General features: G+C 39.9%; 1 protein-coding gene across 2 annotated transcripts in view; it reads right to left on the bottom strand.

The window, feature by feature from the left end:
* Positions 1 to 11916: 11916 nt before the first annotated feature.
* The window catches only part of CRYBG1 (crystallin beta-gamma domain containing 1), a 255952-nt gene continuing 241389 nt past the window's right edge, over positions 11917 to 26479 (bottom strand). For both annotated transcript variants that reach the window (XM_075202860.1, XM_075202861.1), the window contains 9 exons: positions 25699 to 25825; positions 24881 to 24913; positions 23470 to 23582; positions 22396 to 22525; positions 21499 to 21638; positions 20562 to 20685; positions 19970 to 20128; positions 17609 to 17771; positions 11917 to 13525 (listed from right to left, as the gene is read on the bottom strand). In XM_075202860.1, coding sequence (XP_075058961.1) covers positions 13437 to 13525; positions 17609 to 17771; positions 19970 to 20128; positions 20562 to 20685; positions 21499 to 21638; positions 22396 to 22525; positions 23470 to 23582; positions 24881 to 24913; positions 25699 to 25825 — 1078 coding nt within the window. In that variant the 3' untranslated portion in view covers positions 11917 to 13436. The remainder of the gene's footprint in view (positions 13526 to 17608; positions 17772 to 19969; positions 20129 to 20561; positions 20686 to 21498; positions 21639 to 22395; positions 22526 to 23469; positions 23583 to 24880; positions 24914 to 25698; positions 25826 to 26479) is intronic.

The raw sequence follows: 26479 nt of genomic DNA, 5'->3' as shown, positions 1-26479 counted from the left end.
GCATTTAGCTTAATCCTCTAGAAATGTATGAAAGACGACAACAGGTATCAGTAGCAAAAAGACTTGTTTAGAAATCCCAGTGCTTGATTAGACAGGGAAAGTAAAAAAATATATATTTATAACTGTGTGTAATTATATTTGAGATATAAAACAGTAAATGCTAGAAATGGTGATAAGATATATTACTGACAAATATCATGAGCTTCTACACTCCATTCCAGTTCTTTTACATGACTGAAACACAAGATGGCAGTGTTGCCCTAATCATTCCTAAAATGTAGCATGCATTTGTCTTTTATTGTTGTACTGAAAATATTATATATGAAGCATGTTCTTCCTTTGAAGTTTACAATCTATTTAATTCATATTGGTCCTAAAAGAAGAGTTAAAGTTCAGTCTATTCACAAGAGCATTGCTGTTTTGTTGTAAAAATGTACTGTTAATAAAAATGAAGATCAGGCACAGGAGAAGCTCGGACTAAGCAGATAAACACACACATTTTAGTTTATCATTAATAAAGGTGGGCATACTGTTTATAACATTGATCATTAAAAACGGCCAAAAATCCAATTAAAAAAAGTAATCCTCATATTTTCAGTTGTGTGCTTTGCACATTGTGCTGCAATATTATCAACCAAACAAGTATGACACAATGCTTTTAGCATACACACTCATAAGGCTGGTACCACACATTGGTGCGCTTCTCTTGTGACAGGGAACAGCATTTCTGATTCAAAGCAAGGTGTCCCTTCAAGAGCTTCAGATTACATTTTTGCAGGTAGCTGTGTTCTAAAATACTGGTCATAATTATTTTTTATTTATTAATATGTATTTCTATAGCAACAACATACTCTGCAGCACTTTATAATGGGGAACAAACACAATAATCAAACAAAACTGGTTCTTAACAGACAAAGAGGTAAGAGGGACCTGTTTGCTAGCTTGCAAGCTATAGGACAATAGGATACTTGAAGGTGGAACTCTGCATCGCTGGGGCATAAAACATGGGTAAGGGCCTGGCAATGCTGCTGCAGCCTTCTGGGCCATCAGCCTCTTCTGAGCATACACCAACTGCACGCTCACAAGAGGACTCCTTTATTCCTTTTTTTCCTCTTTGCTTTGCTCCTAGCTGTAAATAAGAATCTTCATCTTCAATTCAGAGAGTACAGGTAACGAAACGAGCAGGTTGTTGTTTGGAAGAAGATACCATTTCATGTCAGATCCTGTCTACCTTGTAAGCAGGGCCGGTGCTAGGGTCCACGGCGCCCTAGGCATTTTTAAAAAAGCGGTGCACCCCCCCCCCCCCCCCCCCCCGGAAAAAATCGCCGCCCTCCTCCCTCCTCTCCTTACCTTGTCTCACCACCGCCGCCTCTCTGCTCCGTCTCCTCCCCTCCACTCACTGACACTAGTAAGTGGAGGGGCGGAGACGGAGCAGAGAGGCGGCGGTGGTGACAAAATAGCCTCTCCCCCCCCCCCTCCCCGTGCATCTGAATGCTGTGCGGCGGCCATGACAGGTATGGTCAGCGGTCGCCGCACAGTTTTAAAGTCTTTTAGTATTCTGTGGCGCCCACCAGAGCCCGGCGCCCTAGGCAAGTGCCTAACCTTGCATAATGGGAGCGCCGGGCCTGCTTGTAAGTAAGGAAGGAAGCACAATCTTGGCCATTGATTGTGGGTGGTGGGATTGGTTTGATAGGGTTGAGTATGTATGTGAAAGGTGGTTTAGTTTTCTTGTAGATCGACCAATGTACTGGAGACCTACACCCAGTGTCTCACAGTTAATAATCTGATAAAATGTTTAGTTTATTTCAGTGGGCAGTAAATTTACTATAGACCCTGGTATTTGTGGCTTTAATGTCTTACACCCAAAACAGTGATGTCAATAACAGAAACCTGCTTTTTTCTCCTCATTCAGCCTAGTTTCTTTTTATAGTTATCGTTATATGAGCTATACCTTGACACCAGTTTCTGGTGGGTCAGATATATTTCTTTAAGGTCTTTATCACTTAATAGGATGTACCAATGATTATTCAGAACACCACTATATTTCCCTGATGAACTACCTCATTTGTATCAGGCAATCAGCAAAGTGGGGTCCAGGAAAAAGGGTCAGGTCTGGCAGAAAGAAAGGATATCTAAGTCACAGGCAGAGGTCAGGGTCACCAGCAGAGATTCACAATCCAATAAACACGCCAAAGGTCATACACAGAAAGGTCAATCCAGAGGTACAGCAGTACAGGAACACAGAACAATCGGCAGGTCAACAGCCAGGAAACTGAACACTATAACCGGCAGGGAGGCTAACCCCTCCCTGCCTTAAATACAGATAATGACCAATCAGGAGCAAGCTCCATAGACAGACAATGGGCCCCATCTGGTGAGAGTGTAAACTGTGCATGTGCCCGAGCAACAGCTTGCCGGGTCGCAGCGCTTATAATCTAAATTACTTGTACGCATGCCCAGCTGTGTTTGCCTTCCGGGATGCGTCAGGGGCTGAAGAAGCCAATGGGCATGTAAATGCGGAAGTGACATCCCGGTCGTCATGATGATGGCCGGGACGAGGGGCAGTGAGGAGAAGGGAGCCGAGGCGGCTCATAGCAAAGCCACGGCTCATGACCGTACCTCCCCCTTGCGGAGGGGTTAAGGAGCCCCGATATCTAGGTTTGTTAGGAAATTGTTTAAAAAACTCCCTAATGAGTGTGCGGGCGTGTAAACGTTTGTAAACATCTCCACGGAACCCAAGATCGTTCCTCCAGACCATGATCTTTCCACTGAACCAAGAAATGGATTTGCCCCTGGACCTTTTTAGAATCCAGAATTTTTTCTACCACAAATTCCTGATGATCCTCCAAGTTGACAGGTTGAGATTTCCATAAGTAGCGGAGCCTAGACTTGCATGGAGGGATAGCAGGCTTCAGGAGAGAACAATGGAAAGTATTCGGAATCCTAAGTGAATGAGGAAGCCTTAACCTGAAGGCAACAGGATTGACCTGTTTAACAAAAGGAAATGGTCCAATGAATCTAGGGCCCAGTTTTTGCAGGGCTGTTTGAGCTTGATATTGCGAATGGAGAGCCAGACTTTTTAACCTACTTTAAATGGACAAATTTTTCGATAACAGTCTGCAAATATTTTAGACTGGAAAGAGGCACGTAGTAAAGCAGTGTGAACTTTCTTCCAGACAGTCTTGAGATGCGAAGCCGTGGAATGCATCTCGGGGAGGCAGGAATGATTGAGAAAGGACAAGGAATCGGATCTTGAATGAAACCCAAAATTGCAGAAAAACGGTGAGGTTCGAGTGGCGGAATGACAGTTATTACATGTGAACTCAGCCCATGGGAGCAAAAATGACCAATTGTCTTGAAATTCGCTAGTATAAAAGCGTAGAAATTTGTTCCAAAGAGTGGTTAACTCTTTCAGATTGTCCATTGGCTGAAGAGAGACTGATGTTAATCCAAAGGAGGCTACAGAAGGACTTCCAAAACTGGGCAACAAATTGGGAGCCACAGTCAGAAACAATATTGATAGGTAAACCATGAGGACGGAAAACATGCTGTCTGAATAGCACAGCCAAACTCTGAGCACTGGGGAGCTTGGTCAGGGAAACAAAATTGGACATCTTACTGAAATTGTCCACTACTACCCAAATAGTGTTTCCTAAAGAATATGGCAGATCCACAATAAAATCCATTGACAGATGCATCCAGGGTATCTTAGGAGTAGATAAGGGCATAAGTGGACCTGAAGGACAGGTTCTGGAAGTTTTGTTTTTTTGCGCAATCTTCACAGGGAAGGCCGTCATACTGAGCATGCAAGAATGTCAAGGGTTTTGGAGATACCCGGATGCCTGGCCGATTTGTTCTCATGGGCCTCAGAAAGGACAGCTCTTCGTAGATGAACCAGAAACAATAGGCGGCCTGCATGCGTTTCAGGAGGGGCTAACTTCTGAAATTGACGCACGGTGTTATCTAGGTCTTGAGTCAAACCAGTATGGATTATGGAAGATGGAATAATGGACTGCGGTTCTCCAGCAGGTAGTTGGTGAGGAATGAAACTCATAGAAAAAGCATCCGCCTTGGTATTTTTGGATTCAGGTCTATAAGTTAAGACAAAGTTAAAACGAGTGAAAAATAATGCGCATCGAGCTTGTCTGGAGTCCAACCGTTTAGCAGTTTCAATATACAAAAGGTTTTTATGATCACTGAAATAGTATGAACCACTCCTCCAACCAGTGACGCCACTCCTTAAAAGCCCACTTAATTGCTAGAAGTTCTCGGTTGCCAAAATCGTAGTTAACCTCAGTTAGAGAAAATTTGAGTGAAAAGAAGGCACATGGATGTAATCTATGATCACAGGGGTCCCTCTGGAATAGGAGGGCACCAGCGCCTACTTCAGAGGCATCTACCTCCAGGATGAATGGTAACTGCAAATTGGGATGCTTGAAGACCGGAGCAGTGGTGAATGCCTTTTTAAGGGCCTCAAAAGAACCAATTACTGGAATCCACCCCTTTGCGGGTAAGAGCCACCAAATCAGAAAATGCTCGGATAAATCTCCGATAATAATTTGCAAAGCCAAGAAATCATTGGATAGCTTTTAGATTTGTGGGACCTACACATTCCAGAATGGCTTGGACCTTGCTAGGATCCATAGAGAATCCACCGGGGGAAATTATATACCCAAGGACACCTTCTGTTATGACTCGCTGGGCTCTCTGTCAGAGTAACTAGATAGATAAATAGTTAGTTAGGGATAGGTAGGTAGGTAAGTTTACAAAAAGAATCACCTGGGGCTAATAATAATGGTATCAACCCTCAATTAGGAGGTCTTTAAAACGCCGCTAGTCAAGGGGTAGTGTCACCTCCCTCTAAATTATCTAATATGCAAACTAAATGACAGCGCAAAGAAAAGACCTCCACATGGTGAAGATATCAAAAGAAATGTTCAAATAAATGTATATTGGGATATAATGCACCCCACAACGATTGCAAAACAATTTATAAAACCATACGGTTTTATTGTATCAATTAAAATTTCAAATATCGGAATATATCATTTATACACTAAATCATCATACAACCTTTAATCTGTTTCCCAATTAATCCAATGGGATATAGAACTCAAGGACCATACAGTTGTTACTTCATATACAGATACCAATTTCATGAATCTCTCAGACCTTTAAAAATCTAAGTGTCCAATGATAACCACATATATCTATCAATTGATGAAGGTGCACCTCATACCGATCGTGATTCTTGACTGCAGAGACGCCGAAATAGAGAGAGACATCTCCTTCTTATGTGGACACTTCAAAACAGCAAGTAATCTGCTAATATCCACAGTTTGGTGAATGTATTACTAAAATACAGTTTATTTAATCGGAGGAAGAGTTTGGATTATTCATTCCACTTGACAGTTAACAAGTGGTAAAAGTACTGGAGTACTACAGGACATTTCATCAATTAATAGATATGTGTGGTTATCATTGGACACTTTGATTTTTAAAGGTCTGAGAGATTCATGAAATCGGTATCTGTATATGAGGTAACAACTGTATGGTCCTTGAGTTCTATATCCCATTGGATTAATTGGGAAACAGATTAAAGGTTGTATGATGATTTAGTGTATAAATGATATATTCCGATATTTTAATTGATACAATAAAACCGTATGGTTTTATAAATTGTTTTGCAATCGTTGTGGGGTGCATTATATCCCAGTATACATTTATTTGAACATTTCTTTTGATATCTTAACCCTGTGGAGGGCTTTTCTTCGTGCTGTCATTTAGTTTGCAAGTTAGGTAAATTTAGATAGCCACTGGGTGTTTAGATAGATAGTTAGTTTAGTTCTTAGATAGATTAGTTTAGGTAGATTAGATAGGCAGATAGATTACTAGATAGATTAAATAGGCATTAGATAGGGTCAGTTAGGTCTGTTCTCTGTCAGAATCTGCCCTCAATTCATGTTGTCTTTTCTATGTAATGCCTCACCTGGCCAGCCTGTTTCTTCTAGCTCACTCACCTGGCTTCCTCATGATCACCTGCAGCCTATTGGTTCTGCTCTTCTTAAATAGCCAGCTAATCCTCTGCAGGATTGCCGGTAATATGTTTACCTTAGTGTTCCTGCTCCCTTGTGTTTTCCCTGTTACCTGTTCCTGTTGTTTCCTGCTGGCTTGTGGTATCCCTGTGTACCAGACCGTTTCCGTTCCTGTCAACTCTTCATTGGATTCCCCTGTGTACGGACTCGGCTCTGCTTTGACTCCTCTCCTGTGTGATTACCAGTGTTTCAGACCTGTTTCAGTTCCTGACTATTCTCTATTGGATTCCCTGTGTACAGACCCTGCTATTGCCTTGACGATTCTACAATCTTCCTTTGGCTCTGGACTAAACCTTGCCACAGGTACTATTGACTGTTTACTTATATCACCGTGTGCCTATATTGTAGTTACTCCTGGCAACCGCCTAGGAACTGTTTTCCTCCAATCTCCGGACTCTCAACGGTACTGTGGGTTGTAGATTCCCTTGGCTGCTGCCTACGTTCAGTTTCTCATCTTTACCGATCACTGCAAGTTCCGTTCCTTTCCGGACAAACACCGGTACAGAAGTCCCTGTGTATCAGGGGACATCTCTATCAACTGTTCCTTATTTATTACAGTGGCCACAAGTGCTATATCAGTCTTGACACCATCCATTCTGTGTCTTACCGTACTCCCTCCTGCTCTTCCTACTCTACGGCCTCGGTAACTCTATTCCTGGGTTCTCCCCAGCCAGTGCACATCTCACGACCCTCTGTTTGTCTGCAGCCAAGTCTGTCCCCACCACTAGGAGCAACAGTGAACACCAGATGTTCGGAGCAGACTCAGGGTTTTGCTGTACTGGCTGAGGGGTTCCTAACACCTTCTGGACATCAAATTCACATTTTTGTAATTTAGCAAATAGGTGATGCTCTCTGAGTCTTAGGAGAACTTGTTTGACATGGACTCGATGCTGTGGCAGAGACTGAGAAATCAGGATGTCATCCAGATATACTACAACGAACTGTCCAAGGAAATCACGGAGAACCTCATTTATAAGATCTTGGAACACAGCAGGCGCATTACACAGGCCGAAAGGCATGACCAAGTACTCATAATGGCCAGATTGAGTGTTAAACGCTGTCTTCCACTCATCGCCCTCCCTGATGCGTATGAGGTTGTAAGCGACACGAAGATCGATCTTGGTGTAAATAGTAGCATCCCTAAGTTGGTCAAACAGGACTGAGATGAGTGGGAGCGGATATGAGTTTTTAATGGTGATCTTGTTTAAGCCACGAAAATCAATGTACGGGCAAAGTCTACTGTCCTTTTTAGATACGAATAAACACCCAGCTCCCACTGGAGATTTTGAAGGTCTTACAAAACCTTTATGTAAATTTTTCTCCACATAATCCTGCATTGTCTTAGACTCCGGACCAGAGAGGGAGTAAAGTCCTTCCTTTGGGTAATTTGGATCCTGGAGCTCGATCGATGGCGTAAAGTCACGGTGTGGAGGCAGATAGTTGGCCGTTTTCTTGGAAAATACGTCCTGAAATTCACGATAAGGAGGAAGAAGTTGTTCCAGTAGGGGCTGCAGAAACCGAAGAGACAAGGGCAAACATTTTGAGAACAATGAGTACTCCAGCCAACAATTTCTCCTAGAGTCCAATCTATAAGTGGGTTATGGAGGTGGAGCCAGGGATGACCCAGAATTAATGGAATGGAAGGGCAATTAATGAGAATGAAGGACAGGGTTTCGGAATAAAGAGACCCCACTGTAAGTTGTAATGACGAGGTCGTGAAGGAAAATCCTGGCTCCGGCTAAAGGGCCTCCATCCAGACAGTGATTGCAGTGTTGATTTTCATGGGAGGGATCCCAAGAGACTTGGCAAAGCCGATATCTAAAAAATTACCTGCAGCACCACTATCAAGAAAGGCTGAGATGGTGGAAGAATGTGGTCCGAAGGCAATATGAGCGGGAACCAGTCACGCATTTTTGGAAGAAATGAACTGCAGACCTAGAAGAACCTCTTCCACATTCTCTAGGCCTGTTCTTTTCCTGACTTGTTGGGACAGGAATGAAGAAGGTGACCTTTGGTTCCACAATATAAACAAAGTCCTAAGGTGCGTCTTATAGTCCTTTTTGGTTGTCTTGTTCCTTATTATTGTGTTCTTAGAACGGTTTTATGTCTTTTATAACTTGAGCCCTTTCGGTTTTCTTTGAGTGTGAGTAGCGTGTGGCAGGACAGGGGGCCTCTCACATAGTGCTGCGTCCTGGCAGTGCTGGAAGCCGAGTGCATGCGCAAAAACAGGCACAGCCTGTGGGCTAATTAATATAGGGGCTGAATTTACAGGCATTAGCCTGCAACTGTGTGTGTCAGGGACAAGCCCTGATTGGTCTGGCTCTGTACTGCTAATTAGTCTGCAGGGGTGCATACAAGCCCTGATTGGGCCTTCTGTGTATTTAAGGCAGTGAGGTCTGCAGCCTCACTGCCGGTTATAGCTTCTGTTACCAGTCTGCTGACCTGCTCTGCTCCTTGCTCCTGTCCTTTGGATATTGTGTTGGATTGCCCGTGTATGACCCCTTGCCTGGATTTGGACCCTGCCTGTTTCTTGTGACCCCGACCTCTGGCGTGTTTACTGACCTTCCCGTTTGCTCGTGACCCTTGACCTCGGCTTGTGTATTGGATTCCCTGTCTGCTGCCGGCCCTCGACTCTTGCCTGGACTTCACTCTGCTTTCCTGGGTTCTCCCTAGTCGGTACGCACTTCACGACCCTCTGCTAGTCTGCGGCCAAGTCTGTCCCCACCACTAGGGGCTCCAGTGAACACCTGACTGACAGAGCAGACTCCGGGTTGTGCTGTACCGGCTAGAGGGGTTCCTAACGGAGACAAAATATTTCCAACTCCAGAAGAATATCCCAGAATGCAGAGCAGTAAGCCATACCCACAGGACCAGCCCAGATGAGACTGACCCCTGCCTGTCGTTTGAATAACCCTTTGCTTGAAACCATCGCTGACCTTTGGCCTGTACCTGTTTATAATGCTTGCTGCCGATCCAATACCTTTGGACTGTGTCTGGTATTTGTCTCCTGCCTTCTGTGTCCTCTCCATCTGCGCTATGGCAGCCATTGATAAACTTTTACTACACTAGAGTGAAGTCCTGGAGCCATTCGAGCACCTGCTAAATGTGAGGCGCCTGCTAAAGGTGAAGATCTTTATACCATCTGTTCTAAAAGTTTATCTAGGTAGCCTTTAGCCCTAACAGACCGTTATTACTATGGACATGAGAGTGAAAGAATGCAGTGATGGATAGCAAGAGGAGAGGTAAATAAGGTGAGAATGGGGAAAAGGGGAGATAAGGATGAATGGGGCAGGGAGAGAATGTGGGGAAAGGTCGTGAGAAGGGAGAGGGGAAGTTCACTTCTTCCCCAACGGGACTGTGTATGCAGAGTATGTGAGCATAAGATGACAAGATCAATGATTGGATCTGAGGAATGGAAGCTGGAAACATAGGGACAGTCTTCAGCATGGGCACTGGTTATACAGCACAAGTTGATGTGTTCATCAGTTGGGTGGGGCAGAGCTTCAATAGTGCAACACTATGACTAATTGGATCCATCAACTTTACCTTCACATGCACAGGGGCTGGATTAACAATGGGCCTGATGGAGCTACAGCTCCAACCCACACTACATATATAGGCCGAGGGGCAGATCGAATCCTCCCCCCCCATCAGCTCTGCCTCCTGGTGGCTGGTCACTCAATTACAAGTGCAGTGCAGTGGCCCCCATTCCGTCCCCTGGCGACTCACAGTGCAGCTTTCCCCATAGTGGTGCTAGACACACTCCTTGGCAGCATTACATACAGCCATGGGAGCAGGGCCCTTGCACAATCTCCCTGAAATGTTTTTTTTAAAAGTAGGCATGTATGTGTTAGGAACCCCTCTAGCCGGTACAGCACAACCTGGAGTCTGCTCTGCCAGTCAGGTGTTCACTGGAGCCCCTAGTGGTGGGGACAGACTTGGCCACAGACTAGCAGAGGGTCGTGAAGTGCGTACCGACTAGGGAGAACCCAGGAAAGCGGAGTAAAGTCCAGGCAGGGGTCAAGGGCCGGCAGCAGACAGGGAATCCAATACACAAGCCAGGGGTCAAAGGTCAAAGGCACGGTAGCTAGGTCCAGTTCAGGCAAGAAGGTTAGGGTCACGAGAAACACGAGCAAGGTCCAAATCCAGGCAAGGGTTCATACACGAGAAATCCAACACGATATCCAAAGGACAGAGCAAGGCAGGGAACAGGTCAGCACACTGGCAACAGAAACTATAACCGGCAGTGAGGCTGCAGACCTCACTGCCTTAAATACAGACATAGACCAATCAGGGCTTGCCCCTGGGAAATACACACCTGCAGGCTAATTACTATACCAACAGGCCAATCAGGGCTTATCCCTGAGTTATACAGTTGCAGGCTAATGCCTGTAATTTAATATCAGCTGCAGCTAATTGCTGGCCTCCCAAATGCGCGCGCGCTCCCGGCTTCCTATACTGCCGGGACGCCGCGCTGCAGAGGCGTCCGGCCGTTGCCTTGGCAGTATAGGTGACGGCCGGGACCACGGGGAGCATAGGAAGCGAGCCGCGGCGGCTGTGAGTACCGCCGCCGCTCGTGACAGTATGTTTATATGACTTTAATGGTTGACTGCTCAGGGGAGACTTGGGTGGGGGTTGAAGGAAAGTGGTGAAGTAGTGGCTTGCAATTTCATTATTGTGTAACCTCTTGGTAAAAAAAAGGGGCAGCTGTTGCTGAGCAGTGACGTTTAGTGAATCTGTAGCTAAAGCACAGAGCAGCACTTGTTAAATTCTAAAAAAAATTAGAGAAACAGAAAACACCAACGTTAAACACGATTCCTACATTCTCTATTCAATGGTTATAAACATATGTATGCAAACACAATTTCCTCACTAGTTATCCAATCTGCACAGCACCTTGACTAAGTTAAATTGTAGCTTGAAGCAATAAATACTGTTGTAATAATAAAAACCATAAAAATGCCATTAAGAAACAGTTGTGGAAGAATTAGCCCCTGGACCCTTATGCTGACAGGAAAAGTACACTGTGAGGTATCAAATATTGATAAAGACTACATTAAATTGTTAAATACTGTAATAAAACTGGTATGAAGAAAATGTGAAATTATTAACAAGTCAAACTGAGGTGGTGTGGAGTCAAAGTTCTGACCAAAATAATTCATATATTTTAAACAGCAAGCACAATTGTGCTATTAGACCAATAGAAATAAATTGAGATCGACAGGTCATTAATTTCTGCCCTGTGTCTCTAGAAATGTCTGTAACAGCAGTGAAGGAATGATATCATGGGATGAAAATCCCACTTCTCGTTGCCGACAGCTTTCTTGAGCATAGTCCATGGCTGTTTATCAATACCGAACTGCATAGTATAATGTGGCTAGTGAAAATACAGGGAGCATTTCACTGAAAATAATACTACACACTGGGATAGCTGGGGCTATAAACCTGTTATAACCCCGAGCCTATAGTTCGCATTCACAATCTATGCTCAGCAAAGTCTCTTTATCTAAAACCTGAAATTAGATAATGCAGGTTCAGTAGATATGCCATCTAATTATTTGCAGTAAACTAATATAGGAGATTACTTTAATTCCGCTTTTTTCCTGTTATTTGTGTGCAAAACTCAGGTGAAAATAACTGTGTTAAATTATCAGAGCCATGTGGATAAGTATACCACTTGATATTCCGTGGTGTGTTCCATTTATTATATATATATATATATATATATATATATATCTCAATTCATATGCTGGGCACTCAGTCTGAGACAATTGAACTGAAGTGATTAATTAATATAATTCAGATTAATAAAACACAGATATTAATGATAACATTTGTCCAATTTATTTTCGAAAATGTTAAGTTTGTAAAAAAAAATATCCACCAAGTGTCAGGACACAGTATAGAAACATTAGAACAAGCACTATCAGTCATCTCCCATCTTGTTGAATGAGATATCCCAGATAATCAAACGAGCAGTTTTTGGTTCACAAAATGTGAAACAGGTAAGGCACATGGAGGTATGTTTCTTTTAAATAAAGTAATATATAGATTTTTTCCTGATATTCTAAAATAAAGCTTTAAAATTCCAGTGTAATGTTATAGTTTTTGTCTCTCGTTAAGGTGCCTAATGTCAGTGCTACATCCCATATGTGTGACTTTGTTTAGGGTTTGTAAAAGTGAAGTCACTTATTCATTTTAAATCTTGCATACATTGAAGTCACTTTGGTTCTTTTCATGTGTGAATTAGAGAAATTACAGAGCGGTTTAAGGTCTGGCTCTGAAATCACACAAGACCCCACAGAGAAAAGGCCTATATTATTAAACTCCCATGAAAACCACATCTCTTAGCGAACAGTAGAATTACAGAATAAGCCAGGATAGCCCTTCCAAAATGCCAGCACAAAGATGAAAAACAGCATAAAAACTTATAGTATAATATTATATGCACTTATACACACAGATATGGGATATGTGATCTTGATTCAGTAATATTGACAGACAAGCAGACATTCTAACCAAGCATTTCCTCCTGTTATCACTGTAGGGAGCACTGCTAAATCATTTAATGATGAGAGGAAAGCCAGAGGCAGTGTGAGCAACGTAACTGTACTTCAAGATATTTTAGGCATGAGTCTCCAAACTACACAAAATACCCTTATCGGGAATACCCTATGTCCCAAGAATTGTGAATAATAGGTCCCAAACACACATATGAAATACAACAATATAAATTTCATACATGAAGGCTACACGGAGATTGAGGCATGTGGGAAGAAAACATCCTGTAAATGGCTGTTGGGTTCTGGATTATATAGGTCCGCAGTGCTGGTGAATACTCTCAGTTCCTGAGAGCGCCCTTGTAATTCGGGCATCACAAATACTGTCAATTATGATTGAATGTCTATGGTAAAAACAGTGTAGATATCCTTTGAGATGATAAAAATGTCCAAGACAAAACATCCGTAGTGGAATCTAGACCACTCACATATAGTCTATATACATGTCTATGTAATACAGGCACTGGTTCCACATGGCGAGCCCATTAAACAGGGCTGGGCTGTGCTAGAGGGTTTACATGAAATTTCTATATTGATTGCATAGGCTTCAAGTTTTAAACATCCAATGCAGGTTATAAGAAATCCATCTGTATGTAGCATCCGATTTGGAACCAGGTGAAACCTCTGCATCATCAGCTGTGTAGTAAACATGTCCTCTAGAAGTTTTATAATATGCTGGATATGGAGCTCCTAGTAGCAGTGCAGGCAGACAGTGCATAGCACCAGCAATGCACTGAGTGTCTCTGTTCACTGGCATCTCCAGGTCCACAGCAGTATCTCACTATAGCACACATATTTCCCACAGCTGGGAGAGCTTATCTTCTGTAACAGGGTTCAGGACAACATGTTGCTGATCATACTGGCTGCCCCCTGCAACAAAGAAAAACATTCACAAATTAGGCAAGACTTGAAATGTTTATATAGGAATTATTATAGGAACCACAAAAAAAAATTAGTTTCCTTGAAATTTATATTTTGCCTAGAATAACAACACCTATCAGGTCAAGATTTCTCCGGTGCTGCCCCCTTCCTCTCGAACGATCTCCCTCGTTCTATCAGGCTATTCCCTAACCTGAAAATCTTCAAGAGATCCATACCCTTCCTCTGTCTAACCTCCTCTGGCCCCCTTTCAACCCGTTTCTTCATGACCCTTCTTCACCAGTCTTGGTTCACCTCTCTCTCTTTCTCTTCATTCTGCACTCTTGTTCATTACTCCCCTCAGAGTTCTCATCTCATCACTCTGACTCCCCACTTTCTCTTCCCAGTGAGTCTGCCCCCTTCCTTTAGATTGTAAGCTCCCGCGAGCAAGGCCCTCTAACACTTTTGTCCTCCTCCTGTTTACCTTTGCTTTTGGCTCCCCAGCCTCATTTTGCACCTCAACACTAGGCTCCTGCACTTGGTTTTCCGCCTCTCCCCTGCCTTCCCATCTCCATAACTGGTCTGATCCTGTTAGTTATGTCCATACTGATGGGCACAGCCTGCTTTAGTGTTCCCACCCCATCCTAATTACTCAATGTTCTTAAACTCACTTTTACCTTCTTGCCCTTCGCACCAGTTCTCAGCTGTAATGATTTTAATCCACTTTGTTTCTACTTGTGTCCTACCCATTATGCCGTGTTCTGTTTTGTCCCATGCTATATGTACGGCGCTGTGGACCCTTTGTAGCACCATATAAATAAAAGAAAATAATAATGCCAAATAGCAGCATCATGGAAGAATCCTCTCTGTTTTACCATAATCTGTCTGTAGACATGTGTTGTACAAATATCAAATGGACTATATAACAAGTATCCTGAGAAATTCCTCTGCATCATTCCACTATGAGCCCCATGGACCTCCTTTCATAACCAGCCTCTTAGGGCTAGATTTACTAAGCTGCGGGTTTGAAAAAGTGGGGATGTTGCCTATAGCAACCAATCAGATTCTAGCTTTCATTTTGTAGAATGTACTAAATAAATGAAAGCTAGAATCTGATTGGTTGCTATAGGCAACATCCCCACTTTTTCAAACCCGCAGCTTAGTAAATCTAGCCCTTAGTCTCTAAGTTCAAGTTTGCGCTCTGTCTCACATGTAAACCATTGATCTCACCCTAGACCCTCTTCTGTGCTGTCTACCCCTCACCCCTTGCCCCCTTTCCAGTTCCCTAGTCCTCTTGATCTCCTTCTCTCCATATTATTGGTAAAATTTGCATTGTCACCGTTTGTATTCATGTTTAGTCATTTTAGCTACAGACGGATATGTGTTTCTACTTTGTGACTGTACCCTTCATTTGTGTGGTTTGCACTGCCTTCAATAAATAGTATTTTTTTTTTAATAAAGAAAAGAAATACAACACATACATCATCATCATTTATTTATATAGCACCAGCATATTCTGTACCGCTTTACAACTGGAATAAAGTTAATCCACAATGGTAAAGGCCTGGTCCTAAATATGGATACTTTAAGTAGTGTTTGGGTAATGCCATACATGGGACAGACACCTGTGCCCAAGGCAGCTGCTTACACAGCTGCTGTCCCATCTACTTTTTTAAACCTCAGTTAGATATGGTGAATGTCCACAGAATAGAAATCCTCTATAGAATGCTTTGTAGAAGTGGAATGAAGAAATTTGTCACCCCGATGGTATGCTACTAGATAAGGTGACATAACATTATCAGAAAATTATCAGAAAATGTAAAAACAAACACATTTCATATGGATCAGCAAATATGTTTTGTACAAAGTGGTTTGATTATAAATACGACCTGGCTGACGATTATTAACGCAGTAAAAGTATATGAAGACGTATACTCTTGTACTACACAGGGATAACTTTTAACCCCCCCCAAATCTCCTAAGAGACACATGGAAACTAAGGACTAGTCTGTAGAACATGACTCTCTGTTCTTTGCAAAAAAATGGAATTTTGTAAAATATATTTGCTCCTTTTATTGGGACAGGTATATGAAGTCATACCAACAAATTTCTTCTTCTTTTTATCTTTCAAGCCAATAAAAATTTCCTTGCGGTGGAAGCCGACAGACGCACCCAAAAGATTCAAATGAATTGCATCACTTAATCCTGCTCTCCCACTGTACAAAATCAGCTATGTGTTCCTCATGTTAGAATCAATTGAGGCAAATTCTCCATCCAGTCTGTTGTGTCCCTCCATGAGTCATGATTATTTGTCTAATGCAGACTAGCAATGACTGTTCTTGTGTGAGGTTTATTTCTTTTATTTTTTTTTTATTTATTTTACTTTGCTACTAAAAGGAAGCCACAGAAAAATTATTTACTGTGAAACTGCCACATCACCAAAATGTGAAAATGTGGTCATGGATGACAGAAAAGTATCTGGTCATGAAGTGGATATACTGAATCAAAGCATGTTGACAAACTGTTCAAGCAGCAGTCCCATAAATCACTGTTGCAGGCTACCTGTTGATTATTTACCGTTTCCCATTGGTTTGTGTCTTCAGGCTACTTTTAATAATTTATAATTTTGCTCAGTGTCATGTGACTACCATGGCAACCACAGTCACACGCAGTGAGCATAGAGGCTTGAAACGCACCTCTGTCTAATAAGATCCTCCCCTCCCTCACATGACATGCTGTGTGAGCACGTGACAGACATATTTTTTGCTACCAGACAGAGAGATTTTGAAAGGGAGATAATGGTTTGTAGGTCAACTGAGAAAAATCAGATGCATGCTTAAAAAGGCACTTAACCTGATATTTAAAGAAAATAACCTTCTAAATAGAAATGCTGCTTTCACTTCAATACCATCATATAAATGCACAAACCACAATAACTAAAAATTCTGGTATGCATATGCAATTGTTGCATGTTGGGGAAACACCTTGTCAAAGAATCGGTGAAAGAAACAAATATATATATATATATATATATATATATATATATATATATATATATATATATATATATATATATATATATATATATATATATATATATATATATATATATATATATTACACACCCCTTATGGCTATAATAAACTGTGGTATACCTAATGTCTATTAGCTACCAGAGATTTGATATAGCTCAGTTCTGATACATGAATACATAATGCTGTGTCTATATTTTAGTCAAACTTTAAATTATTTATTTTAAATTATTTTGTATTGTGGAGACCTTTTTTTCCGCTTTTATTCATTTTATGCTGCAAGGTAAGACATATTTTGGTAATATATGAGTGTGAGAAGTACCTGCACTACCACTTTCCACAACACAACACAACACTGCTTCAGACGTGTCTAAACATGTCTACATATAAGTGTTTGAAATGAGGTGACCAGGCATTATGTGAAAACGAATAGGTTCTCACAGGCCAACCAAAATATGGAGTGACCTCACCTAAGATTAGATATACTGTCAATCAATGAAACAAGTTTGTAAATGGCTACAGCCCTGTTTCTAATCTTCGAAAGCACTCATTCTTGTGTTCACGGCTTTCCACTCCTTATCATCCAGAGGTATTTTTCAGTCATTCAGGGCCGAACCACCACCAGTTTAAAAAAAATCCCAAATGAGAAGCGGCACGTTTTGCAGGTAACAGTACATATTAAAATATTCCGCTTGTGATCCTGCACTTAGTCCTACACTGGAGGCCCATGTACACTATATTTATATACACATTCATCCACACTATAAACATAATTACACTATCACATCAACACTCACTTTACACACATCTAATGTTCAGATTCATTTTACATTTATTCTGTTGTATTAAAGACAGATTTTAAGTCACACCCACTGTTAACAGCAACTAACTAGAAATGACATTCAGTGTAGATTTTTTACTTTATCATAAGACAATATACAGGGATTCCAATTGTGAAAATTTTAAATATGTTTAAAACTTTTTTTCAATCTGCAAATTACTCCTCAGACATTTTATTTTTTAATTTTGATTTTAAGTTTTTTTTTGTTTTAATTCAGCTTACCTTTGATGTCTAAAACAAGGTTTGGCTTTAAGCAGCTGTAGATCCTGCCATCAGGTTTGACACTCCAGCGTGTGGTTGTTCCGCTCTGTTCTAGACTCAAGCTAAGCTTGCTACCTGCAGTAATCAGTGTCCCAGCATTAACCAGGCTACAGTCTTCAGCAATCTGTGGGTTAAAAGAACTTGTCAGATGGGCACAGCAAGTGTTGTACTGCTTTCTCAGAATGTGTACTAACTACTAGGGTCCAGGTAAACCAATATTACAAACACATGAACAATATACTGGGTTAAAGAACTATAACTGGTCTTTACAAAAAAATTAGTGATTTGTTCAGGAAATAAAACAGCAATATCATCAAAACTCCATGTGCAAATTTTATGCTAACAAAAGTCAAAACATTCATTTGTCAATTGATATTTTTAATTTGAGAGCTGTGTGATCTTAGCTGTATCTGAGAACCCAGGTTTATTTATTAAAAAATATCAGTTATTTAGAAGCACATTCTGTAGCTCAGCTGTTTCTACCATATAGCTTGTGAAGAAAGAAGGTTTATGGTCTACACTCAGGACTATGTACAGTATATACCTGGCCCAGGGACAACCCACCAATCCCAGAGGGTATCCAAAAGAAGTAGTTGAGACATTTCAAATGCAAGTAGAAATCATATTTGGTCATTCATAAAAATAGCTATCAAGTCTGCATTTTCTGAGAGTTATGTTTAAACATAAGATTTGTAGTATTGCAGTGTGACAGCTTGGGGGAATCAGCTTTAAGTGGGACCAGGGTGTTATGTGCAGTAAGTTAGTATATTGCTCTGAGTACTACTGTGAATTCTGACTAAACTGGCCACTGTGTATTTGTATGTGTGCCTATGGTAGGGAGATACAGTTGTTAGCATCACTGGGGGAGGGGCTGATGGGTCTGAGTACAGCTCTGTAATTGTACAGTGTTACATAATATGTTGTCATTATAAAAACATAATTATTAATAATATTTTAAAATTAAACAACAAAACGTTTTAAGCAACAATACACAATAACATAAGTGTCCACAATATTACAACAATACTGCCTGGTAAACATTATAGTAAAATATACAATTAAAACATAGTAGTAACCAGAAAAAAGTTAAGGATCTCTTTCAATGCAGTATAAATCTGTTATTGAAACATGAGTATATGAACGTTTATACTAACACATGCTAGTTTTTATTATTATTATAATGTATTGACACTTAGCAACGATATCATCGTTTTCTACTCTTTACTATACCTACACTTAACTTCTTTGTACATGCCATCATCACTCACGGATTATGTTCTTATTTGGTGGCAACAGGGCTTTAGAATGTAGCAAAGTTTGTATGTAGAACTGTGGAGTGTCACTCGTTTCGATCCACTGTACATATCTGTATATTATGTATAGTAGCATAAAGCAGGCTTTGTACAAAGCCAATGTTTAAAAATAACAATGAAAGCCTCTGCTTCTAGAGATGTCCTCAGGAATTATTACTTTTGCTTCCCGGCCAGTTGTACACAGCTTTCACAGTGAATGCTATTTATAACTTAATGCCATAGCCAGTTCTTCCAATTTATGAAAGGAAATCCTGTAGCTTCCAAAAGCTCAAATGCAAGAAAGATATTTATTTGGCAAAAAATGAAATGAACTTAGTGGCTAGACAGCATTTGGAAAAGCTCTGATATCATCATCGTCATTTATATAGCGCCAGCAAATTCCGTAGCGCTTTACAATTGGGAACAAACATAATAATAAAATAATACTGCGCAATACATACAGAGAGGTAAGAAGACCTGCCCACAAGCTTACAATCTACAGGACAATGGGAGTTTGATACACAAGGTTAAGTGCTACATATTGCATATTGGTCCAGCCAGAATGCAGAATTAGAGTGCCTAGTGGGGCATATGATCCAGTCACACTGGATGGTCAGGTGATCAGAGGGTTGTTGTCTTGTGAGAACTGTGTAAAGGGTGGTAATAGGGTAACATAAGGAGATTAAGAGGGTGGTTGAGGAATATTATACGCTTGTCTAAAGAGGTGGGTTTTCAGAGAATGCTTGACGGTTTGTACACCAGAGGAAAATCTTATTGTGTGAAGGAGGGAATTCCATACCGGGAATGGAAGCAGGTAATGAGTGCAGTTGAAAAGGCAGATCTTGTACAATCAGATCAATGGTTAGTATCTACCAAAAGTGGTCCAAGGAAGGACAACCCCAGTATAAGGATAGAGATATAGATATAGATATAGATATATATATATACTCAAATAATTGCTAGAGATCCTTGATATAACCACCTATCAAACATGGCCTATATTAAGAAAAAAAAATACAAGAGCCCTTACCCGACATCTAAAGACTCCTTTCTGATAAACCCAAATCTGATCTTCAGCTCCAGTGTCCTCCATTACTTGTATCCTCAGGAGGTTGATATCATCCAGGTTTCCATTGGTTGACATGTACATCCCATTAGCCTTGTTCCGGAGCTTGAAGTACAGTCGTTTCTAATAAAAGGTTAAAATCAGAATCTACTGTTTTAAGTCAATATATGAAATCAAAATTAAACAAGTTGAGATCAATGTATTGATGTTATAGATTATTGGGTCATATACAATAACACCTGCTAATATTCTGGTCATTCAAGAGGTATTTACATTTCTACCAAGGTCAACTGTTTCCTAAAAACTGTATTTAGAAAATCTTTCTGTTTTTTTCAATGCAATTTACTTGTAAAAATATTTGTCATAAAATGAATAATTTATTGCAGATAGGAAACTGAATTTGTCTAAATACTTTATATACAATCCTGCCAGTGTTTAATGTTGGTGACTATGAAGGAATTAAATAAGTATACAGCTGTAACAACAGAAGTTAGGTCACAGCAAAATGAAACATATTTCCATTAGTTTTATTATATAATCCTTGGTCTCTAAATACCTGACGAAGAGGACGCAGTGATCCTATTTTATTCCATCCACTGAATTGTTTCCACTGTGCAATCTTGCTTGGTGAAATTAATAACTGCCGACCTCTGTAATGTGTGTATTCATAAAAGACCCATCTGAAAGAAGGATTAGCATGATTAGGCAAATTCACTGAATCTATATGCAAATGTAAGAAAACCTCTAGACACCCGACTGCTAGAGCTATCTGGTGTAATAGTATTACTCATAACACCACAATACACAAGTGACAATATGTATAGGTACAGAATTATGTTGATTATCTCCTTAGAAATGGTGCATAGTGTTGTCTTTGCTTCAGTATTTATTACAGCAGCAAGCACAGGACTTCACAGGAAGAAACTCTACAAAGTATAGTACACTGTCCTGTGCATGTGCATGTGCATGAAGTGTTTCTGGGCACCTGAAAACCACTATCCCACCACTGTGCTTTATTATGTAGAAATCTATGTACTATTAAGTATCACGCTAAAATTCCATGACCTATATAGAACCATTTGCCTCTTACTCTTATGTGATCCTGAACTCTATGGTGATTATTAATATATTTACAGTCTTCAATTGTTGAAACAGCATCTAATATATTACAATGAAAATAATCTAACCCCTACTGTAAGGTATAATGTTAGCAGAAAGAGTTTGAGAGATATGAAGGCGCCATTGAGACAGAGAGGAAAGCTACAGTGAACATCAGCACCAGCAAATTCTCCTACTGCTGGCCAGCAGGTTGCCCTGTTTTAATAAACCCATCACACATAGAAGAGATTATTGTTAATTTGTTTTCCCTTGTACAAATTTTGATACAGGACAGTTTGCAGTCTTCACGCATTGCGAAAGACAGAAAATAAAGATCCGTAACAGAAAGTTTGCACAAGCTCTCACCATGCTAAATGGAAAGTGGTGTTACTCACATGCCCCCAAGGACCTCGACAGACTGTAGATCTGTAGAGTAGCCCGCTGCCTGTAGATCCATTGTTTCACTTTTAAGTATGACTCTTCTTCCTTTGTAGTTCTCTTTTCCATGAAGTACTACACTGGGTTCGGAAAATTCCTGAAAGATGACAAAGTTCCTTTCTACCAATCTTCAATTGGATATTAAACATTCCGCCATATATGGGAATATTTTACAGAAGAAGAGGAATCTGAAACGCTTCTTAAAATGTCTTTGATGGAACGACTGTACCATTTTACACCATATTCTATTATAGCCTTTAAAAAACCTTTTCTAGTCTTTCAAGCATTTTTTTCTGTTCCTGCTTAAAAAATAGACTTTCTTATGGACATACTCAGGATCATTTTCTACTTGTTAATGTTGAGTGCTGATTCTGTCAGATGAAAATTACATAAAAAAACAGTGTGTATTCTACAAAACATGTGTGTTATCATGACCTTCACAAAACTCCAACCCTACTCTTTTATAAAATATTCCCCACTGCAGGTAATTCCAGAACACAAGGGAAACAATGTGTGATCAGAATCTCAGTTTATATTTAATTAATGGCACTATTTTTATGTTACTTAGAGCTTGATGAAGGCCTCTAAAAGTGCAGATAATGGATAGTAGATTAACATTTAGTTAACACATAAAATGGCTTTACTAATCAGTTGTCTTTACTTGAAAGTCATAAGTTGTTTTTTTGTTGCATATACAGGGGCAATTTTACCTAATAGTACTGTGACTATAACAGACTATATATTCAATAAGCCAAATTTGCATCAGTGTCTTGATAGACTTGTGGTCATCGAACAGCGCCATGTTTAGAGATCAAATTCTTGTGTATTGAATCATTACATATAAATGTACTTACATAGTTTATAATCTTCAAAGATCTAAGAGCTGTGTCAGGTGGACATCCCATTGCACATAAATCAGGGAAGTTTCCTTCTTCTAATACCCACAGGTTTCCTGAGAAATCTACCTGGTCATATGCAGCCCACCTAGCAGAGATTAACAGATGCAATCATAATTATGACAGCAGTAATGGAGCTTAAATGATTGTTAAATATTTGTCATATCTACAATTACTCCAGACATACTGGAGAAAGACTTGTCAAAAGATGAACAAAGAACAGGTCTTAGAAATGTACAAGACAAAAAAATGAAGATTATTATCACCAAATTCCACATAAGTCAGCATTTTGAAAATAAGTCATTCTGAACCAATAACAAAAAAGGTCAATTTGGGACCTGTCTTTTGTAAGGAACAGGTATTGAAATTTTACTGCTATACGCAGATTCACTATAGTCAGAACCATTTCTTTCCCAAAACATATTTTGCATTTTTGACAATATAACTTTAGAAGGACTTCATGACATGAGCAATATTACACTCCTGATCGAACACATGAATACACTTCTTAAGCCTTGTTTGTATATAGTGACACAGGCATTTAGTATACACAGCTAAATATATGACAAACAAACATATACAAAGATACCAAAAAACCAAGCAAGCAATACTCATAGCCAATTACTCGTTTTGTTTAAAAACAATTGAATATTTGATTTTATAAAATATACTGTTTTCCCTACTGTATGGTGCTGTGGAGCACTGTGGCGCTTTAGAAATCTACGATAATAATAATATTTTGTGACTGGATTTGAATTAAAAATTTTACTTTAACTGCTGGTAAAGCAACTGCAATGATTATGCCACATTTCCATGTGGATAGAGCTGTGTGAATGTTTATAGAAAATACAGAATATCACAGCAGTACCGGAAAACGAGGCCCCTTGTCATCACACCAGTGTGTTACAGTGGAGCATGTGTCTTCCAAATAATTCCACATTCATGGAATTATGTATTGATTTAGTTTTCTCACGCACAAATCAGGCAATAATGATCGGGTATAAAAAATAAGGTAATGTTTTCTTAACTTACCTGCCTGAAGTAACCTTGCACGACATTACTTTAAATGACCCCTCTATGTTATTTATATCTTCTGCAAATATTTGGCTTTGGCCTTGAAAATCTGGCTCTGAAAACAACTCAACCTTAAAGAGAGACAAAGAGACATTTGCAAATAAAAAATTGACCATGCTGTCAGATGAATAACCCTTCCAAAGCAGGGAAAGCAGACATTTGACAATCACTACTGTGGACAATGCGGTCTTGGCCCCAAGATGGAATAAGTTAGTGTGCGCTAGACATACACCTACGACCATAGGAAGTGACACTGTATGGAACCATATTTATGTCATGCAGATGTCTCATTATTATTCTTATTACTAAATCGAAAAAGGCAACATCATATTCTGCACGATAGTAACCATTTTGGGGCTCATTTGGAGGTGGATGCATTTGCACTCTAAACGTACATAGGAAAGGACACGTTCAAAAAAAAAAAAAGAAAGAAAAAAAGAATACTTGTATGCATATTGTTGAGTCGGATGCCTCTCATGTAACACCTCTCCGGGTGAAAGGCAATGGAAGTCAACAATAAGTAAGAATCTGTATTCGGATGTATGCATTGTGGTGTGCATGTGCAGTGTGCAAATATCATCTTCAAAGAAAAAAATAAAAGAAATAGAGTCCCTTTACGTGTCAGTATTTACTCAAAGTCAGATTAAAAACCTAAGCACAAATCCAATAACAAGAGCATTATCAGTCAGGAGACCTAACAAAGTGTACATGCCTGGCATATATGGGGACTGATAGTCCTTTGAGAGAAAAACTGTTAAAAAGAACACATTAGATCTCAAAGTCTTCATTCCCTGAGACACATTTCTCTAACATTTGTAGTCTGAAAGTCACTTTCTGTTTCTGTGAAATGTTAAGTACAAATGAGAATATATCATCTGGCCAGGATAAAATAGTACATACACTAAGGGGCATATTCAATTCTCGTCGGAAACGCAGAAAATCTCGCGGTCTGCACACGATTACCGTTATTACCGTAATCGTGCGTGGAAAAACAGTTAATACGGTAATGTACTGGCTGGATTTCAGCTCGCAGCTCCCTGAGCCGCAAGCTGAAATCCAGCTATCTATTACCATAGTAACGGTAATAGTTTTTCCGCAGCGCAGGAAAAAAAAAGAATTGAATATGCCCCTAAGAGGGAAAACAGATAGAAGAAAAGAGGAAGAGAGAGTAAGACATTATGAGACAGCAAAAAATGACTCAGGTATTTGGACAACACCTAGACAACAAAATCCTTACAATAGGAAACAGAAACAGTGGATTTCACAAGAGTTACTAACCACTAGGGAAAGTGAAATAAGGTCATCAGGAGGTAGATATACCAACTCCCCTAACCAAGTTCTAGTAAGACCTTAGAGATGAAATCCATACCTTCAAATTTCCTCCTGGAATTTCAATGGTTTCCTAGTAGATAGGACAAAAACAGGTTAAGTACATCAAATAAAGTTAAACAATATCACAATGCCCATATAAAAGGCTTGTGTCTTAAGTACATAGTGTCCTTCCATACTTGCATTCACAAGAGGCCATTTACTAAGCACACTCAATGTTCATTTTAAACACCTGAGAAGCTGAAATTCTCAGACTTACTGTGCCTAACACTGCGGGACTCGTGAGACGATGTATTATTGCTATCCCCCTGTACAGACTATAAGCAAATTTAGGGCTTGCATATATTTCCCTTTTGCTATTCCCTGACCTTCACGAACCCGTTGACATTGCTTCCAATTACACCATCATCTCATCCTACCGTACACGTATAAGACTGAGAGGAGGCTTTTTCATGAGATAAAGGATCTTATGGTGCAGACACAAAAACAATGGCCCTCGGCTTGCAAAACTTAGATTTAGCAACACCTTTCTAGAAAATGGGCAACGTGGGACAATAAAAGTACAATTATACATTATCTTCTTAATATATACTGTACAATAGAAACTTACAAATAACATAACAAACAGAGCTAGGGTGCACTTTATCATAGCTAGTTAGATGTGAATATGGGTGCTTCTATGCATCCAAATAAAAAATCTATGTTGTAATTTAGGACATCAACGGTCAAAAGAACAATAGAAAAAATAAAGATATTGTGTAAGGATTCATAGATTACTTAGTTGTAAAACATGTACAACTACAGTATTATTGTACAGTTTATGTCACACATGTTCCTAGCAAGTTGTGGTGTACTTACCATAAGTACTGGTTGAACAGAGGAGATCTTGCAATTCTTTGCTCCCCAGTCACTAAAGTTAGAGTACATTCCTTTCTCCAGTATGTATTGCTCCCCGGTAAAGTCAGGGCATTCATAAGCCACCCACCTATTTGTGCGACAACATTAAGAAAATTCAATTACCCCATATCCCTGAAATAATGCATAATATTTGAGCCAATGCAGAAAAATGGTCATAAAAGGCAACCCTTCTATATAAATTCATCCAATCATATTTTGTGTTTATAATGGTGGAGGTGGTGTTTAAAATATACTATTTTCTAAGGATTCTGGAAAAAAATTGGGATTGTTTAAGCTTACTGAAAATTATAAAAAAAAAAAAAAAAAAAAGGAGTCTATACCATAAAACAGAATAGCTTAGTGTAGTTTAAACACATATTAATCTCACCTTCGCATTATAAATGTTATGACCGATATTATGTATAAAAAAAGATAAGGGTGACAAAATTGATAAAGGGTATGGAGTCATTAAGTTATGAGGAAAGGTTAGCCAGTTTAGGCATGTTTACTTTAGAAAAGAGGCGTCTAAGGGGAGATATGATTACTATGTACAAATACATTAGCGGTCAATACAGAGAGCTTTCATGGGAACTTTTTACCCCAGGACCATACACAGGACACGCGGTCGCCCCCTAAGGTTAGAGAGGAAATTTCACAACCAGCAAAGGAAGGGGTTCTTTACAGTAAGGGCAGTCAAGATATGGAATTCATTGAAGGTTGTGATGGCAGATTCAATAGATAA

Source organism: Mixophyes fleayi, chromosome 3, assembly GCF_038048845.1.
Source record: "Mixophyes fleayi isolate aMixFle1 chromosome 3, aMixFle1.hap1, whole genome shotgun sequence".
Classification (NCBI taxonomy): Eukaryota; Metazoa; Chordata; class Amphibia; order Anura; family Limnodynastidae; genus Mixophyes; species Mixophyes fleayi.
The sequence above is the reverse complement of the archived record's forward strand: the minus strand, read 5'-3'. Positions and strand labels throughout refer to the sequence as shown.